We start from the raw sequence: 20780 nt of genomic DNA, 5'->3' as shown, positions 1-20780 counted from the left end.
AGGAGTGCACACAGTAGTAAAGTGAATGGGGTGCACAGCCTGTCATCTCTGTCTAGCAACAGCCAAACCCACCACTTTCGTGCCAGCGTGTTTCTGATTGAGCGTGCGTGTGTGTGCGTGTGTGTGCGTGTGTGTGCGTGTGTGTGCGTCCTAACTCAATGATTATAGTAAAAGAAAGCACACCCCATAGCCAAGATTTTAAATTGTATTTTCTGAACTTAACAGAGCACACTTTTACTGTAAACAAAATAAAAGATCACACTTCAAATCAACCATCTCGAAATCCAAGCCATTTTAATTCACATTTGCAAAATGTTAGGTACAATTGAATATAAAAGTGCAAAATAAATTCACCCCCACTTTTCAAGACACAAAAAAGCTATTTGCAATCAGGTCAACATTGATGTACTTACACAATTTGCACATTTATAAAAAGCAGTCTATGCATATTATTTTGAATATAAAGATTATAACATTATAAGCCACTGAACTGCTTTTTGTGAGGCAAGCGGACAATTTCAAGCGGAACAAAGTTGAAAACATCTTGACCACTTTGGTATGAATTCAGCAAGGAACAGGAAGTGCTACCCAACAGAACAGCTCCCCGCACCCTCCTAACGAAGCAGGCCACCTCGTTTCAGGGATGCGACAATCACGACAGCTTCACCCAATGCCTGCCAGTGTCACATGTACAACACCAACCATCAAGAACTAACCGAGGATTCCCGCCTCTAGTGAAAGTTGCCAATGTCATCCTCACAAAAGTTCTTCGTTAAGTCTTATGAATGCTTGCGAACAACAGCTTAAAGAAGGACAGTGTACGCGGTCGAGAGCAGCAGTGGGAATCGAGACTTCAGTGGGCGCTCATGTGTCTATGTGCTTCCTGTCAGGCCCCGTTTAAAAGGCAGGACTGGGACGAGCACTAGGACTCACTTACAATGATCACCGTGGTCGTCATGTGACCAGGCCTCCCAACAGGAGGGGCTGTGACCGGCGTCGACCCGCTAAACGTCGGAAATGACGTCACTTCTCCCCGTCGACCGTTCACGGTGTTGATGTCACAGTCGACGCAGGCCTGGTAATGTCACAGTCTCAATGATTAAATGCCCTCTTCCTCCTCGAAATCTTCCTCATCCTCCTCGTCCTCCTCCTCCTCATCTTCCTCTTCTGGGCTGAAGAGCTCATCTGCAGACTCTGTTTGGTCGTGTCCCTCCTCCTCTTCCTCCTCTTCTCCCTCGCTCGGCATCTCCTCCCCTTGATCATCCTCTTCCTCCTCTTCATCCTCATCCTCCACAAGTTCATCTTCCTCCCCTTCACCTTCTGCAACTGGACCTTGAGGAAAAAAAAACGAAATCGTTGTCAGATATCTGCTTCAGTTCCTCTTTCCAGACCGAATCAGCTTCGGCGTTTGCGTATCGGACAACGACGATTTGTGTGGAAAGTACATTGTTTGTGTGTGTGCGCGCGCGCATGTGTGTATGTGTATATGTGTGTGCGTGTGTGCACTCACAGAGGCTGTCGATGGCATCGTTGACGTGGGTGCGTACTTCACACAAGAAGTCCTTCAGCTTGTCTTCCAGGTCGTTACCCAGAGTATCCATATCCAACCTGGCATAGTTAGGTACGAACAGGGGCTTCTTCATCTGACTTCTGTGACTGTGAACACACACACACACACACACAGGTTAGACATGACAAATCCAACACACATTATCGTATTTCCTGTTAAGTCATTCATATATCCAGATACCAACCGTTTACTAGAAGCCTTGTGTCCCTAAACACCAGAACAGAGAAGCAGAACATTAAATTAGATTTCAAAAGTAAACAAAAAAAAGGAACAAAATGAAGCGCACTCCATCTAGGAGTTTGACAGAGATGTCCTAAATGTCAGGTATGTCACATTCTCCCCAGAACTAATGCAACACACAGGGAAGCAAATGTGTGTAGAGTTGCGATTTGATTGCCCGGGAAGGCCCTGATGTGCCTAGAATCTAATGGTAGTTTGTAGAACCCCATAAATAGGGCCAAGAATTCCATTAAAACGCCCAACATTCCACTGAGATGACCCTCCACCACTGTGCCACCCGCATATCTGTTAAGGTCCGAATAGACGCCTCACCTCCAGGAAGCGGAAGGGGTCCTTCTCCTCCAGCAGGCCCTCGATGCTGCAGCGCAGCTCCTGCAGCCTGACCTGGTCCTGGCCCACCCTGGCCTGGTTCCCCTGGACGCTGGGCGTGGCAGCGGAGCAGTGGGAGCGAGAGCACTCCCTCAGGGAGGCCAGGAAGGTGCCCAGCCTCTCGCTCAGCACCTCCCCCAGCGCGGTCACCCGCTCCTCCGAGTCCTCCTGGAACTTCTGGAGGGGGCAGAGAGAGAGAGGAAGAGAGGCAGAGAGAGGGAGGAAGAGAGAGAGGAAGAGAGAGGGAGGGAGGAAGAGAGAAAGGAAGAGCGAGAGAGAGAGAGGGGGGGGCAGAGAGAGAGGGGGGGAGGCAGAGAGGGGGGGGCAGAGAGAGAGGGGAGAGGCAGAGAGAGAGGGGAGAGGCAGAGAGAGAGGGGGGGAGAAGGAGGGGGGCATAACAAGCGGTGTTTGTCAAAAGGAAGTTTTTACATTTGGACATTTTAGGTCACAGAGTATCTGTATCTTCTATATGCACCATTTGCATGTCGGATGTAAGCATCTGATAACCGAATAAAATGTCATGTACAAATGTAGAACAGTGGCGCCTCAGCAGAACGAGAGGCCTGCTCTCCTGGCTCACCTTGTTGTTTCTCTCCTCGTCCTGAATCTCCTGGAAGGTTCTTTCTGCCTTACTCAACTTCCTCTCTACCTTGTGGAGCTGGCGCTCCAAAGACCCCTGTGAGAAAGAGACATATACAGAAAGAGAGAGAGAGAGAGAGAAAGATATTTTCAATGAAATTTGGTTCCCTGCTACTTTCACAAGATACACATCAGTGCAGTCACACATTTGCAGTCTCTCCCTCTTTTTCACACACACACACACGCACAACCACCCTTCTCTAGACTGCTGCAGAATGCCCATTGATGAGTCTAGAACAGGTGAATACAGGTCTGTTCTTTGTTCCCTGTATACCTCACACCAACCACTCCCATTATACAGCCTAGCTACGTGATTGGTTGACAGCCATGTACTGTCTCTGATCAATCACAAACACTGTGTTTGCAGTCTTACCACATTCATCACTCCACACATCCACGTTCTCACTATCAAGAAACACATTATTCACTTGCTGGTAAAAGGACGTGTGTGTGTGTGTATGGGAGTGTGACAGAGACAGCAAGAGCGAGAGCGCGAGCGAGCGAGCGAGAGAGCAAGAGAGAGACAGCAAAAGAGAGAGAGAGACAGCAAGAGAGAGACAGCAAGAGAGACAGTGTCTGTACCTTGAGGTCTTTCATGGTGTTCTTCAAGGTCTTGATTGTGTGTCCTGAGTGGTGTCCTTCTATAGTGCAGGCGTTACACACACACACCTTGTCGTCCATGCAGTAGTACCTGGAACAACACACAGCCTGGTCGGAACCCTAGGAAGCTAGAGGATACTGGAAGTCCCATTCACAAACGATGCTGTGTTTGAGACTATTCACGCAGGTGTTTCAAAAGTGTCAACAACAAAAATATGATCTACGTCTAGAAGCGTCTGTCCTCATTTAACTCTTCCATCCTCCCTTTATCCCTTTCCTCCTACCTGAACATCTTCCTCTCTCCTACCTGATGACTTTGTCTGTCCTACCTGAACACTTCATTAGGTCAGAAGCTTTTAGTGGTTCCCTGTACCCATTTTAAAACTAGAGGGGATCGATCATTCCCAGCAGTGGCCCCTAGGTTGTGGAATGCCTTGTCTACAGTGTGCAACTTCTGTCGAAGCTTTTAAAAAGCAACTCAAGACTTTGCTATTCAAGCAGGCTTTTAGTTAGTCGAGGGGTTTTTATGGTTGTTTGTCATGTTCTCCATTTAAAATGTTCCTGTATTCTTAATTTGTAGTGTTATATTGCATTTTGTTGTGAAGCACTTTGTGATTTTTAATCTGCGAGAGGTGCAATACAAATAAACTTTACTTACTTTGTCTCTCCTACCTAAACACTTCATCTCCCCTACCTGAACACATCATCTCTCCTACCTGAACACGTCATCTCTCCTACCTGAACACGTCATCTCTCCTACCTGAACACGTCATCTCTCCTACCTGAACAATTCATCTCTCCTACCTGAACACGTCATCTCTCCTACCTGAACACGTCATCTCTCCTACCTGAACAATTCATCTCTCCTACCTGAACACTTCATCTCTCCTACCTGAACAATTCATCTCTCCTACCTGAACACGTCATCTCTCCTACCTGAACAATTCATCTCTCCTACCTGAACACGTCATCTCTCCTACCTGAACATCTCGTCGTGTTCCATACACTTCCTGTTCCTCAGGTCTGCCAGAGGTTCGGTCAGCAGGTGTGCCCTGAACGCCGGCAGCTCCAGGTGAGGCCTGACATGTTCCTGGCACATGGACACCTCGCACTTCAGACACGTTTTCACCGCCATCGACCCCGTCGACACCGACGGCTTCGTCTCCACCCCACCCTCACACCCGGGCTCCGGCGCTGCCGCCTCTGCACCCTTCCCCGCTGCCTCACTCCCCCAGGCAGGGCAGTAGTCACAGGGGACAGAGGCAGGGGTCCTGGCTGGGAACTGGGCCTGTGCGCCCGGCGGGGCCGGGGGCCTGGCCGCTGTCCGCGCCTTGCTGCGTAAGCTGTCCGCTATGTTGGCCAGCTTGAAGTTCTTGAGCGGCTCCGAGCTGCAGCGGTGGCTCTCGCGGCACTCGGGGCAACGGAAGCGGCCTCGTTCGGACTGGCGTTTGAGGCGGCGCACGCACACGAGGCAGAAGTTGTGACCGCAAGGGAGCAGGTGTGGGTCCTTGAAGAGATCGAGGCAGACGGGGCAGGTCAGCTCCCCTTCTAGAATGCTGGACTGCTCCTCTGACGAAGCCATCGCTGTGCGTTGAGAAAGACGAGGGGAGATGAGGTAGACAAGGAGCGGTGTAGAAAACGTATGTGGGCTTATAACGAACTCAAAGCAGAGGAGGTGGGTGGAAGTAAAAAAAAGATTTGGGTTGGATATTCGTGGAATAAGAAATGTAACACACCTCTACTCAGGCACAGTTCAAGACGCATCTATACTTTCTCACCCTGACATTGCCCATATTTAGCCTAAATATTTTTTATTTCGTCCTTGTATGCTATATGGGAGGAAGCTACTCATACAATTACATTGTAAAACATTTTCAGGCGTGAGTATCAAAAATGAAAGTAGCTCAATTCTGCTCGTGTAAGGCAATTTGGACTTTTGACACAGATCACTGCTTGTTACTCTAAACTCCGTGCCATTTTGTGAGCTTGATATTGACTTATCGATACAATTCAAACTCTCTCTAAAACACAAGTTAATAATTTGCTGGCTAGAGAGTAGGCGAATTGAAATTGTACATAGGCCTGCTCATTGTTTCAATTAAATTCCCTGTCCTACGGTACTTCGTGTGGAATGTATCAATTGGGTAGGCTAAGCACGCTGTCTTTAATTGTATAATTTCATAAATGTACAGCGATGTCTTACCTTTCTCTTGCAAACAAAGCGACCTTCTCTTAAGTGAAGTATTGATGAACCAGACCCAGTTTCATAAACACGCCACGGGTAATAACAAAATCAGCCGCAAACCCATTGCCGAAGTAAAGCAATCGATTGCGAGAGCAGGTAATCTCGTGACGTTTCTGGCACGAATCACTCTCGTTTTGTAAGCCGTATCAACCCGAATGGGCGGAGTTATAAGTATAAGCCCCCAAATACATTCACTGCCTTCCTGGGTAACCCTGAAACAGAATCGAACAACAACTACGTTGTCGACGTCACGTCGCGTGTACGTTCGGGGAACTGGCGCGGTCTGTCCTGCATGTTGAAACTTCCAGAAATATTTTTCAATGGAAGGCCACGTAAACATTGACTTTTTCCAGACACAATTGAAATCTGTGCTGCACATATTGATGGATGTTGCAGTAACTGAAATAACACATATTTTCCAATGCACAGTGGGGTGCGATAACGGTAGGCCTTCTATTCGAAACAGTGAATTGCTCGAATGCAGGTTGAAGAGCGCGCTGGAAGGAATGAGGAATTCAGGAATGAGGAATTCAGGAATGAGCCCAAATGACAAAACGACCAATTACAATAGAGCGTGGTATCTCGGACCTCAACCATGGGAGAAATCAGATTGCACTGCCTCAACGTCAAAGCGAACTAATTCCAATATCCTTCTCAAAAACGAGGTGAGTTGACGTTGATGAGATATAAAGGCGTTGACCTGCAGTTATTTACTGGAGTGCCTATTCAGCTTCTGTGCGTTAACGTGCGTATGCAACCCGTGTAACGGTGATGGTCTGCTACTGTCTTTCTACAAAGAGAAGACGCACTCTGGGAAGGGACAGGGAGCCCTCAGGATTGCAGTCTGCTGCGAGGTGTGTGTGTGTGTGTGTACCCCTATTTTAAGGTTGCGTTCTGGTTCCGTTCACAGTCCTCTTTAACGTGATACGAGACCTTTTCATTTGAGTTGTATTCCTTTATTTATTCTCCACGCATCAAATTAAATGTAACAGACTACAGGAAGTAAGTTCCTAAATGGTAAAGATTCAACCGACTTGTACACCTTTGATTAAGGGTTTAGCAAAATGTGTAGTTGGATAATACTAGTTTTAGTGCGTCAATCATATACATACTTTGTTTATCTTTAACAGTGCAGTGTATTAAACGTCAAGATTAGGTCTACTACTGATTGGTTTGTGTCTTGATAGGTTCAAGTCCTAAAACTCAATTTCTTGTAAGAAATATGTAAAAAATGATGATTCTGAACAGATTTGCATACATTTAAGGTTTACCTCACTTATTGCTCTCTTAATAATTAGACGTCCCATGTACACACCATTTGTTAATGATCCACATATTCAAACGTGATTAGGCCTACATTGTTTAATTTCTCAGTATTTACCTTGCATTTCTATCTGTACTTTTAATTCATCGCTCAAAATAGCTTAAATGTCAATTTCAAAACATTGTTATTGTCAGCCTTTGTTTCAGTCTTTCCTATCAACAGATGAATCAATCAATCAAAAAATACAAATCTAGACATTCCCTAACTCAGACGCGCAATCCTTCAGGGGTTTGCGTGTTTTGCTTCCTGGGTCTGCTTGTTTTGCATCCTGGGTCAGCCATGTCGTCTATCCTTCCTCCACCTCACAGCCACCTGATGAAGAGCAACAAGGAACAATCAGTGCTCACTAACCCACAGCCTTACAACAACGTACTGTAGGCCTAAATACCAACCACTAGAAACTACGACTTTAGTGACCAAAAACATGGTTTGTAAAGAACTGTTTAGAAACGGCCACCGTGGTTCAGATGTTTAGTGTTGACGGGCCTCTCACCTTTCTGTTCAGGTCCTCCCTCCTCTTCCTCCTGGAAAATCTTCCCATCCTGCTGAACCTTCCAGCTAAGTCTGTAGTCAGAAACTTTTAGGTTTCCCAGTTGTACCTGAAGCTATCACACAAAGAGGATATTTGAGTGAGTGAAAATGTATGTATTTTGTTATAAGAAATATGGCTCTTCCATTACAAGTCTCACTCTCAGTTTCTCTATATATACTTTTCTCTCTGTACCTTTCTCCCTCGTCTTTCTCTCCCTTTGCCCACCCACCCTCCTCCCCCTCTCCTCACCTGCTGTAGCAGCAGGTCAGAGATGCCCAGCTCATTCGGGTCAGAAGTAGAGAGAATCCTAGTTTTCACCACCGACAACTTGGATTTGAGGGCTGTAACAGAACAAACAGTTTCCACTTCAAACCGACACTGGCAGTCAAATGTAATTTCCTGCTATTCTCATGTACATTTCCGAAGAACTATTTTCTTATTACGTTTATCTTTTTGTAGGACACCTTTGAAGACAATCGAACGAATAGTCGAATGATGGAAAGGAAGCCCGCTTACGTCCGTGACAGAAGAAAGGAAACTGCCACTCGCAAGGCCAGTCATCCCAGACTCCCTGCTCGCCCAAGATGGAGAGCGCGCAGTTCTCATTGCCGCCGAAATTGTCCGGTTTTTCCCTTTTCCAGTACCTGAAGTAGGTTGCGCTCGGGTCGGACCATTCCCAGTATTCTCGGAAAAGGCCGATCCAGACTGTGTTGTTGAAGGCAAGGCCGCGGATCACCTCATTATCCTCCTTGGACAACACGACAGCCATGTCCACGTGGGCTTCCTTGCAGTGAATCTGAGACTCGTTCCACGTCCAGGATCCTGAGTGCACGACGAAGAAGGGCTCTCCTTTCACGTCGTCTGGGTTGGGGATAGGGATCTGGTTAGTGGTGTTAATGTTCATTAACAGTGTTTAAAATACCTGATGATGCCTCTTGATCTGCAGTAAAACGCTCTGGCGGGAAAAAATTAATCTGATCAAAAATCCAATAATCTCCTACTCACATTCGTAGCAGGCCACGTAGTTCTGCGTCTGGTATGAAAGATCATTCCACTTCCCCAAACTGTTGATCTCCACGCAGTTTTCAGTACCATCGATGTCATTGGGTTCAGTGGCGGCCCAGTTTGTGTAAGGGAGGTCTCTACTGCCATCGGACCACTGCCATGTCCCGGTGTTTGCTCTCACTAGGCCCAGCCAGACTTCTCCACTGTAACCCTTTCCAGCTGCCATCAACTGGTTCATGTCCTCCATGTTGTCTACGGTGGCCAGGTCAGTGTACTTCTCTCTGCAGTATCTCTGGGCTTCGGTCCAGGTCTTCGACTCGAGGATTAAGTGGTATTGATGAAAATACCCTGTGGAATAAACACACACACAAAAACAAGCGCAAAGATTGATGTTTTACAACTGCATCACAAGTTGCATCACTCCATTGACTTGACTGAGTAAGCACTTACAGTTGGCTTTGACCCCTAGCAAAAGTAGGACAATCCCTGTAAATAAAAAAAATGGAGAAATGAACGTGCTGAAACATGATCATTTTGAAATGGACAAACTGTCACGACTCACGATAGTGAGATAGTGGTAGAACTCACCAACGAGGCGAACCACTGCCATTCTGTCGTTTATGGATCTGAGGTGGCAAGCAAGAATGTAACTCAAAAACTTTTAAACTAGAATTCTTCACCCAATGTTGATATTTCATATTTATCATAAAAATTGTAAAAGTGACTTTGGATAACATTACAAAATACCATTTACAAACCTTTTTTTTTATCACTCAAAACTGTTACAGTCCAGTTGCAGTCTTTTGTAACTTGTTCTGTTGATCACAGTGAAGAGTTCTGCCCGGACGTGTCCCAGTATCCTACCAGTCTGAACACATCAGCGCAGCATCATACAGAGCGTCACATAACCATCTACCTAGTAGACGGTCTTCATGGGGAACATATAAAACAATTTAGTATCATCCTTACCTCCACAGAGCAGGATCTCAGCCTCCACTCTCTTGTCTCCCTCTCTCAGTCTCCCTCTCTCCGTCTCCCTCTCTCTGTCTCCCTCTCTCTCCCTCTCTCCCTCTCTCTCTCTGTCTCCTTCTCTCTCTCTCCGTCTCCCTCTCTCTCAGTCTCCCTCTCTCTCTCTCTCTCTCTCTCTCAGTCTCCCTCTCTCTCAGTCTCCCTCTCTCTCTCTCTCTCTCCGTCTCCTTCTCTCTCAGTCTCCCTCTCTCTCTCTGTCTCCCTCTCTCTGTCTCTCTCTCTCTCTCCGTCTCTCTCTCTCAGTCTCCCTCTCTCCGTCTCTCTCTCTCCCTCTCTCTCTCTCTCTCCCTCTCTCTCTCTCTCTGTCTCCCTCTCTCCGTCTCCCTCTCTCTCTGTCTCCCTCTCTCTCAGTCTCCCTCTCTCTCTCTCTCTCTCTCTCTCCGTCTCCCTCTCTCTGTCTCCCTCTCTCTCTCTCAGTCTCCCTCTCTCTCAGTCTCTCTCTCTCTCTCCGTCTCTCTCTCTCAGTCTCCCTCTCTCCGTCTCCCTCTCTCTCAGTCTCTCTCTCCCTCTCTCCGTCTCCCTCTCACTCAGTCTCCCTCTCTCCGTCTCCCTCTCTCTCAGTCTCCCTCTCTCCGTCTCCCTCTCACTCAGTCTCCCTCTCTCCGTCTCCCTCTCTCTCAGTCTCCCTCTCTCCGTCTCCCTCTCACTCAGTCTCCCTCTCTCCGTCTCCCTCTCACTCTCTCTCTCTCTCAGTCTCCCTCTCTCTGTCTCCCTCTCACTCAGTCTCCCTCTCTCTCTCTCTCAGTCTCTCTCTCTCCGTCTCTCTCTCTCTCCGTCTCCCTCTCTCTCTGTCTCCCTCTCTCTCCCTCTCTCTCTCAGTCTCCCCCTCTCCCTCTCTCACTCAGTCTCTCTCTCTCTCTCGCCCCTCGAAGACTGAGTGTGTCTGGGAGGTGTTTTTCTTCCACCTTTGCTCAGACCAGCATGCAAAGTGTGTGTGTGTGTGTGTAACTCTTTCTGAGGGTGGCTGGAGGACTAGAAGTGTTTATTTAGCAGTGGTACACAGACCACATGATGGAAGTTGTTTTTGTCTATCAGATATCCATTAAAGAAAAGAATAAGAACGTATTTATTTAATTTAGCAGACGCTGGCAGTCAAAGGCCATACCCATATCTAAAGCAAGGGGAATCTTTTCAGTAGTAAATAGGTTAACATATATATATATATATAATATATATATATATATATATATATATATATATATATATATATCAAGTGTGTGCTTGCTAGGGTGTTTGTGATTGTTGCTTGAGGTGACCTTGACGAAGCGAGGCCTGCTGGTATTTGGTTTGCTGTGGTCCATGAAGCCTCAGCCCAGCCTGTCTGGTTGTTATTGCAGACAATAAATAACAATTTGACCATTAGTCAAATAATATTTATTTGAATATTCCACACAAGTATATGTCATAGGTGCTTTCAAGAATCTTTCAAGAATCTCACTGCCTTGACAGGTTATTGATGGGAGATGGAAATGTTAATCACCCAGTTTCTAACTCTGTTTCTCTCTCTACATTATGGATCATCTGCCAGAGACCAGGTCTAGGTGTTGGTGTCACCATACAGACCTATCCAGGTCTCTCCTGTGTAACCACTGGAAGCCCCATAGACTCTATTCATGTCCTCCATGTTGTCTATGGTGGCCAGGTCAGTGGACTTCTCTCTGCAGTAGCACTGGGCTTCAGTCCAGGTCTCAACTAAAAGTACCTGTGAAAAAATTATAATGGGAATATTACTGAATGAATTGTACTTTAAGGTTAAAAAAAATATATATATTTCAACATAGGGAGTTTGGAGTGGCAGTTGCCACCACTTTGTTACCCCATGGAGCCAACACTGATGCAGTACCTTGACTCAGGAAACAGGAGCTGTCTGAATACCAGGGTGCAGCAAAGAAAGACACACACAGAAAACACTTTAGTCCGGACTAAAGTCTGAAGTGAAGATTTACTATATTTTTTATATTGAGGGGCCATGCAGACGGTGAAAGAAATGTGCAGGAGGGCAGGTACTGTAGGTGGGACGAGTGTGACTTCTCTCTGTGTCACCACAGATGTTTCACCACATATCCAGGTGCTATTGAGCCGTGTGTGTGTGTGTACGTTATGTGTACAGTATGCATGTGAGTGTGTGTTATGCGGGTGAATGCGTGTGAGTGGGTACATGCATCCAGTGTGTGTGTGTGTGTGTGCATGTGTGTCTTTATAGGGTGTTTGTATTTGTCACATGAATCCAGAGTGACCACACCAACACAATATCCAGTGTCTTCCGTTTAATTTTATAACAAACTAAAAACATCAGGATAAAAAAATATATATTCACACAAAGGTATTCTTTTTTGTTCACCAATTCAAGTTTTTTACTAGTCAATATTAAGTGATTCAGTTATAGACTTGAGGATGTTGTTTCAAATTGAACTTAACATCCATGACATACAAGAACAATCAACCCACAAATCGATTTTGATATAAGAAAAAAGAAAAGAAAAAAAGCTAAACTTTTAAAGCTTCTTTAAAGCAAAAATGGTTCCTGGGAGAGTCTACAAATGCACAAGCTGTTCGTCACTAAATATATATTTCATTTCCACCAGATCTGCTTAGTTCTGGAGCTCTGGTCTCATGCTAACTAGGACACAAAGGACGGGATCAGAGCTCAGTCTCAGGTTAGTCAGACTGACAGTCACGTACAAAGCATATTCTAATACAGGGAATGGATTGACCAAAATAATGATCAAAACAATAACAAATGGACCGTAAAGAACCACAAGAGTGAAAGTTGAAACTGAGAGTACCTTTAAATAATCTGAGAAAGGTGGTTTTAATGCACACAGGATCCATGTCGTGATGCTAATGCCTACAGCTACAAGGACTACAGCTGCAAGGCCTAATAGTAATACAATGATTACTGTGTGAATGGGAATGCTGATGATGCTAAGGAACGTTGCAACTGAGAAGAGAAGCCAGACGGAGAGAGAGATGGGGAAGGAGCAGCATTTGGAGCGAAGACGAGAGAAGCACAACGGACGTGTGAAAGACAGGATCCACTCTAGCGCCACCATCTGGTGGAAAAACAGACCGCAGCATAATGACATGACCCACAGACACAGTATGATACGCCATGGACCATCCCTTATTGCTTCTAGATTGAGTAGACCGAGAAAAGATGAGATCAGTTGAATGACGTCACACAGGAGGAGGGAGATGAGGAAGATGCTGGCACTGTATCGTCTCTCGTTTCTCTTCCTCAGTAGAAATATGATGGCCCACACCAGAGCAGCTACACCTGCGACCAGGCCCAAGCTCAGGAATATGACGATGCTTGTCTTAGTAATCATCTGATCTTTTCTGTAGTCCTCCCTCTCTTCATAATATGTAGGATACGTCTCATCATAATCCACATTCATGATGCTTCGTGACTGAAACAAAACAGACACAAAATAAATGGTTTTGGATTCGTTTTAGCACACATCATAAACTGTAACTCTACACCCAACATTGTACATCTACAGAACCATCTAGGCTTCTGAACTATTTAGATTTTACTTCCCACTCTGATAACTCTTTTTTCCATTTCAGATCAAAACATTTATTGTAGCAATAAAGCATTTAGAAAGCACAGCATCTATCTTTAAAGAGGGGCTTTCTTTGTATAAATGACAGTCAAACCAGGACCAACCGGAACCACACATGCTGTATCAGGCTGTGAGGAGAAAAGGATGTTGTTGTCTGAGGCAGAGCTCTAACCTCAGTCCCCACAACCGGAAAACTGCTCAAGTTGATTCACACCAGTGGCGGATGCTGATCTACAGAACCATCTAGGCTTCTGAACTATTTAGATTGAAGATTTTACTTCTCACCCTAATAACTATTTTTTCCATTTCAAATCAAAACATTTATTGTAGCAATAACATTTAGAAAGCACAGCATCTATCTTTAAAGAGGGGCTTTCTTTGTATAAATGACAGTCAAACCACACATTCTGTATCAGGCTGTGTCTGTGAGGAGAGAAGGATGTTGTTGACTGAGTGAGAGCTCTAACCTCAGTCCCCACAACCGGAAAACTCTTCTCAAGTTGATTCACATCTCAACAGCATGAACTACAACTCAAATATTCCTGTGAGAAGTTAACTGTTGTTTCATTTTCTAACAAAGGGACCAGTGGTAAGAAACAAACACAAAAAGCAATTTCAGAATTTATCTATGACAGAAAAGTCATGAAAAAACCTGCTCTTGACTGGCAATGCCCAACCAAATGGAATGCTGTGCCCCCTTAAGAAATTATTAAGTTAAAGTATAAATAAGTGTGTCATAATTTTTTCTGAGTTGATATGATGATGCTTTAAAAATACTAAATAAATAATGAATTGTTATATAATGCTTTATTGCAATACCTTTTTTATAAGCCTGCTTGGTTTAAAACTTAAGTGAAGTTTGCGTTCATGCGCAAATGTGTCATGTGTGATCTGATAGTTAACTGACACCAACACTGGTGAGTCAGGTGGCTGAGCGGTGAAGGAATCGGGCTAGTAATCCGAAGGTTGCCAGTTCGATTCCCGGTCAAGCCAACTGATGTTGTGTCCTTGGGCAAGGCACTTCACCCTACTTGCCTCGGGGGGGAATGTCCCTGTACTTACTGTAAGTCGCTCTGGATAAGAGCGTCTGCTAAATGACTAAATGTAAATGTAAACACTAGCTAATAACACGCTTGTTATATGAGTGAATTGATAGACGATAAAAATGGACATCCGCAAGTGGCGTTCATGCCAAAACAACATTATACAATATACTGTATTCCTTAAATACTGGCATTGGCTATAAATTAAATATCAAGATGGCTACACTTTCCTGCAGAGTAGGTCTGCTTATTTTGACTCTACATTCTTTGGAAATGCATACCCCCTTGTGAAAAAAATGCAATTTAATTCGTTTCGGAGCCGAGTCGAGTTTGCCTCAACATCAAGACCGATAACTCAAATATTCCCGTGAGACGTTTACTGTAGTTTCATTTTCTAACCAAGGGACCAGCGGTTAGAAACAAACACAAAAAGCAATTTCTGAATTCATCTATGAATAAAAAGTCATGAAAAAACCTGCTCACTAGAATTACAAATAATAAGTTATTATCTTATTTTATATGTCAAGGACTTTGTTAGGCCTAAATATATAATTATTTAATGTCCCATGTGAGGATTAATAGAGTTATCCTTTTCTAACTAATGGACGGCGGTGAGCACCTTTGTAAAAATGTCAAATTTATGAGTTTGATCAAAAGTTGGTAATGGTTAACTTATATGTTATTTTATATGTCACAGTCTTTGTTAGGCCTGAATCTATAACATGATTTACGGTACTTCACACAGTGTATTGAAAGGATTAACAGTGGAAAAGCATGTAAACTTGAGGCAGATGCAACCCCTTATCAGGTCCCAAAAAACATTCAGGGTTTCAAACAGAACCTCACATCACCCTTCTACGCAGATTCTTTCTCTTTCCTGGAAAGTTTTATATTTAATCGTATATATGACCTGTAGCGCTCTTATTGCCATGTTAAATGATATGAAAATACATCTGAAAGAGAACATTGCATGACTGCTGTTGACTTACCTGAGTAGACCTGCAGTGAAGAGTCTTCAGGGTGAGAAGGACCTCGACGATCTGGAAGGATCTGATCAGACCAGAGAGGAGGGAGGCAGGGGGGGGGGGGGGGGGGGGGGGGAGGGCAGAGGGGGGCAGGTAGAGGAACGTGTTTGTCTGGGGTGAGGGGGGGGGGGATAATGCAGATGTCAATTAATAAAATAATAATAAAAACATGCAGTAGAAAAACCTCTACTGCAGGACAACTGTTAACACAAACTGTGAACCTTGAGGCAAATATAGATATTTTGTGACCATACATAGAAACTGTATATCTATCTTAGTCTATTATATAAACATATTTTGTACAAAGCATGTAGATGAAACACTCCCAAATACATAGAAACTATTACAGCTTTTTTATTTAACATGACCATAGAGTGTAGCAGGGGTGCACAATTAGAATTCAAAGAGGTCCATTGACTAACATTCCCCCCCCCCCCCCCCCCAGGTACAAACCATTAAAATGTTGTTTCAAATTTAACCTAAACATAACATCCATGACATGCAAGAACAATCAATCTACAAGCCACAAATTGATTTTGATTATGAAAAAAACAAAATGAAAAAAACTAATAACATTTAAAGCTGAAAGCTTCCTGGGAGAGTCTACAAATGCACGAGCTGTTCATCACTACAGACTATTTGTTCCCACCAGATCTGCTTGGTTCTGGAGTTGTTCTAAGTTCTACAATTCTTGTCTCATGCTAACTAGCACACACAGGACGGGATCAGAAATCAGTCTGAGGTTAGTCAGACTGATGACCACCATAGAAGACAAAGCATATCCTCCAGCGAATGGATTGTCCCCAGCCACGCCCACCGTAATAAAAAAAGGTCCGTAAAGAACCACAAGAGTGAAAGTTGAAACTGAGAGTACCGACAAATAATCCGAGAAAGGTGGTTTTAATGCACACAGGATCCCTGTCGTTACGCTAATGCATCCAGCTACAAGGCCTAATGACAATATGATGAACAAATCTTTATAATATTCAGTGAACGCTGCAGCTGAGTAGAAAAGCCAGACGGAGAGAGAGATGGGGAAGGAGCAGCAGTTGGAGCGAAGACAAGAGAAGCACCACGGACGTGTGAGAGACAGGATCCACTCTAGCGCCACCATCTGGTGGAAAAACAGACCGCAACACATTGACATGAACCACAACCATGAAATTGTATAGAATCCGTTTATGACCATCCATGTGTCCTCTAGTTTCACAATCCTGAGAAAAGCTGAGGCCAGTTGAAGGACGTTACACAGGAGGAGGGAGATGAGGAAGATGCTGGCGTCATATCTTCTCCCGTTCCTCTTCCTCAGTAGAGATCTGATGGCCAACGACATAGCAGCTACACCTGCTACCATCCCAAAGCCCAGGAATATGGAGCTTCTTATCTTATTAAATTCCATCAGCTCGTCCCTCTTCTCGTTATCAGATGTATACATCTCTTCGTGAGTCACATATATGATATTTCGTGACTGAAACCAAAAAATAAATGGTCTCGGTTTTAGCACACATCATAAACTATAACTCTACACCCAACATTGTACATCTACAAAACCATCTAGGATTCTAAACGATTTAGATTTTACTTCTCACCCTGTTAACTCTTTTCCATTTCAAATCAATACATTTATTGTAGTAATACGGCATTTAGAAAGCACAACATCTATCTTTAAAGAGGGGCTTTTTTTTGTTGCATTTATGATAGTCAAACCAGTGCCAACCGGAACCAAACATTCTGTATCAGGCTGTATCCACGGGTGGAAAAGGGTGGTGTTGTCTAAGGTAGAGCTGTAGTTTGTATTAACCTCAACCTCAAAAGTCAGGTCAGTGGCAGAGCTTTGCTCAGGTGGATTCACCACATCACCAACATGACCTGTAACTCCAATTTAACTTGCAACTTAAAATGTCCCATGTGAGGATTAATAGAGTTTTGATTAATTTGATTAATAGAGACATTTTTTAGAGTTTTGAGTTGCATCTATGGCAATTTTATATGTCAAGGTCTTTGTTAGGCTTAAATCTATAACATGACTTAATCATGTACGGCACTTTACACAGTGTTTTTTATTAAAACGATTAACAGTGGAAAAACTTGTAAACTTGTGGCAGATGGAACCCTTATCAGGAGGTCCCAAAAAAGTCAGGGTTTCAAACAGAACCTTGCATCAACCTTCTACACAGATGCTTTCTCTTTCAGGGAATTCATTCAATCATTTATATGAACTATGGCGTTCTTATTGCCATGCTAAATTGTATGAAAATACATTTGAAAGAGAACATTGCATGACTGCTGTTGACTTACCTGAGTAGACCTGCAGTGAAGAGTCTTCAGGGTGAGAAGGACCTCGACGATCTGGAAGGATCTGATCAGACCAGAGAGGAGGGAGGCAGAGGGGGGAGGAGGGCAGAGGGGGAGGAAGGCAGAGGGGGGGAGGGCATCATTACTAACCTGGACCACATACTGTATCAGGCTGTGTCTGAGGGGGGATGGTGTTGCCTAAGGTCGAGCTCTAGTTTGCATTAACCTCAAATCCACAACCTAAAAACTCTGCTCAGCTGCATATACCACCTCAACATGACCCAGAACTAGGAGTCAGCAGTCAACAAGTTCAAATGTCCCATTTCTGATTGGTCATGAAATTAACGGTTTATTTACGTCACGGTTAGACCTAACATGAGTCGGTGGCATGGGGGGGGGGGGGGGGGGGGGGATAGCGAGGGAGAGGAGGGGCGTCCCTTGCCCTGTGACTGAATACAGCAGCTCATATGCATTCTAGGATCAAGCCAGAGTGACGACACACACCGTGTGTGTGTGTGTGTGAGAAAAAACCTAGTGATAAAAAAGAAAAGAATCTGAAACCAGTATTTTTTTTATTCAATTTTCTGTTCCAAAGATTTAACAAGTCCACCTCTTAATTTAGAAAAACTATGAAAAAAGTGGTGTTGAGGGGGAATGAAGAAGGGAGAAAAGTTTGTCTGGTTTCTGTTGTCTGGTTCAATGTAACCATGGTGACGCAACACGAAAGCAAGGGGGTTCTAGCTCGATATACACACAGTGTGTGTCTGTGTGTTTGTGTGTATAATACAAAAGATGAGTGAGAGAAAGATGGAGGGAGAGATCGAGGTTGAATCAACGTTAGTTTGGCTCTCTCTGTGTGTGTGTGTCTGGGGTGAGGAAGAAAAACAAAAAAAGAGCATCTGGTGGCGACGGGCGTTCAGTGTCGTCGCTTCTTCTTGCTGCTGGGGGGCGGGGCTGTCGAGCGGCCCTTCCTCTTCCTGTTTATGGTCTCCTCCGTGTCCTTGTACTGGCTCTCCTAGACACTTAGAAGCCGTCCCTGCTGCTCCCTTAGCCCCCCCCCCCTCCCTCCCCCCCTGGGATGAGGAGGGAGGGGGGGGCATGTTAATGTTGCAATAGGTCATGTGGGAGTGCTATGTTGTCGTAAACGGGGTTCTGTTGTAACAGGTGGCACGAGCTGTCACACGCACACACCTTGAGGTGGAAGTGCAGCACGATGATCATCTCTCCGTCGCAGGGCTGGAAGATGGAGTGTTTGATGTTGTTGTGACGACCAGTGATGCAGTACCTTGACACAGGAGACAGGAGCTGGCTGGTGACTACCAGTGTGCAGCAAAAGGACTCGCACACAGAGGACACGTTAGTCCAGTGCAGACAGTGAAAGAAGGATCAGATGGCTGAGCGGTTAGGGAATCGGACTACCAATCAGAAGGTTGCCGGTTCTTTTCCTGGCCGTGCAAAATGACGTTGTGTCCTTGGGCAAGGCACTTCACCCTACTTGCCTCGGGGGAATGTCCCTGTACTTACTGTAAGTCGCTCTGGATAAGAGCGTCTGCTAAATGACTAAATGTAAGAAATGTGCAGGAGGGCAGGTACTGTAGGTGGGATGAGTGGGACTTCTCTCTGTGTCACCACATATACAGGTGCTATTGAGCCGTGTGTGTGTATACGTTATGTGTGCATGTGAGTTTGTGTTGTGTGTGAGTGGGTACATGCATCCAGTGTGTGTGTGTTTATGCGTGTGTGAAAATGACTTGGCAAGTTGTTTTTAAAGGGTGTTTGTATTTGACACTTGCACTTGTAAGATTAAACCAGAATGACCACACCAACACAATATACAGTAGGGCCTACTCTTCCTTTTAATTTTATAACAAACAAAAACATCAGGATAAAAAAAAAAATATTCACACAAAGGTATTCTTTTTTGTTCACCAATTCGATTGGTCCATATTAAGTTATTTAGTTCTAGAGTTGAGGATGTTGTTTCAAATTGAACATACAAGAACAATCAACCCACAAGCCACAAATCAACTTTGATATAAGAAAATAAAAAAAGCTAAACTTTTAAAGCTCCTTTAAAGCAAAAAAGGTTCCTGGGACAGTCTACAAATGCACAAGCTGTTCGTCACTAAATATACACTTTCTTTCCACCAGATCTGATTAGTTTTGGACAGGGGCGGTTTTAGGTAGTGGAGGCCCTGGGCAAAGAACAATTTGGAGGCCCCCATAAGCCGCACCCCCCAGAATGAGCCCTTTGTGCTTGTGAATCGGAGTGTAAGCCACATTTATAAACTATCAACGTCACCGTTGCGCCTGCCCAGATTCAATTGCATGGTGGACAGCTTGGATACCGATCTAACTAGACAACATTTGCAATCAGGTGAATCAAGGTGAAATTATAGACCATAGCATTACACATATCAAAACAGAACGAACACAACAACACTAATGCCCTTAATTTAGTAGCTTTTCAGCTTGCCGCAGGGCATTCTGGGTACCAAGAGCAATGCACGAGTATAGGCGATCTTACAGCATTGTGTAACACACTTCGGTTGCGGATAGTATGTCCAGAAATAAAGCCAAGTCACTCATTTAGTGGCAGAATCCATTGTTATGTCTACAAAATTATTTTAGATATAGTATAAGTTTAGCTAGCTTGCAAATCCTGAGGATAGCCTACTGTAGCAGACCTTTCTATGTGACATCGGACATTGGTGTTTTGTCCCTCGAGTTGCCGTAGGCTTGATGCTGAAAGCATTATGTGAATTCAGTGAGGGCTGTTCGAATGGCGATGTCAAGAAGAGCAGTGGTAAAATACAAGTTATGTAAAGAGACCGCGTCCGTGTCTTATTGTCCACACGATCATATATGTCTAAAACGAACTTAAAAAGATCTCGGTTACACTACCAAAGTTGAATTAGACATGCCCAATGGGACGCACCGCCCCTGGTTCTGGAGCTCTGGTCTCATGCTAACCAGGACACAAAGGACGGGATCAGAAATCAGTCTCAGGTAGGTCAGACTGACAGTCACGTACAAAGCATATTGTGAAACATGGAATGAACTGACCCAAAGCATGATCAAATAAATAAAAAATGGTCCGTAAAGAACCACCAGAGTGAAAGTTGAAACTGAGAGTACTTTCAAATAATCTGAGAAAGGTGGTTTTAATGCACACAGGATCCATGTTGTGATGTTAATGACTACAGGTACAAGGACTACAGCTGCAAGGCCTAATAGTAATAGTAATACAATGATTACTGTGTGAATGGGAATGCTGATGATGCTAAGGAACGTTGCA

The 20780-nt window shown here is 44.4% G+C and overlaps 2 protein-coding genes across 2 annotated transcripts in view; both read right to left on the bottom strand.

Annotated features, from left to right (window-relative positions):
* Positions 1-277: 277 nt before the first annotated feature.
* On the bottom strand, positions 278-5743 carry zgc:92594 (uncharacterized protein LOC436996 homolog). The gene is made up of 8 exons (XM_067261611.1): positions 5622-5743; positions 4399-5002; positions 3401-3509; positions 2760-2855; positions 2123-2356; positions 1755-1777; positions 1511-1656; positions 278-1332 (listed from the first exon to the last, which is right to left on the bottom strand). Exons 2-8 carry the CDS (start codon positions 4998-5000, stop codon positions 1100-1102), a joined length of 1443 nt encoding a protein of 480 aa, XP_067117712.1. The 5' UTR covers positions 5001-5002; positions 5622-5743; the 3' UTR covers positions 278-1099.
* A 12649-nt stretch (positions 5744-18392) lies between these two features.
* Positions 18393-20780, bottom strand: part of supt16h (SPT16 homolog, facilitates chromatin remodeling subunit) — a gene marked incomplete in the record, with an annotated part of 10551 nt that continues 8163 nt past the window's right edge. The window contains 1 exon segment of the mRNA XM_067261270.1: positions 18393-18497. Within this exon segment, the coding sequence (XP_067117371.1) occupies positions 18399-18497 (99 nt within the window).

Source organism: Osmerus mordax, chromosome 23, assembly GCF_038355195.1.
Source record: "Osmerus mordax isolate fOsmMor3 chromosome 23, fOsmMor3.pri, whole genome shotgun sequence".
In the NCBI taxonomy this organism is placed as follows: domain Eukaryota; kingdom Metazoa; phylum Chordata; class Actinopteri; order Osmeriformes; family Osmeridae; genus Osmerus; species Osmerus mordax.
The sequence above is the reverse complement of the archived record's forward strand: the minus strand, read 5'-3'. Positions and strand labels throughout refer to the sequence as shown.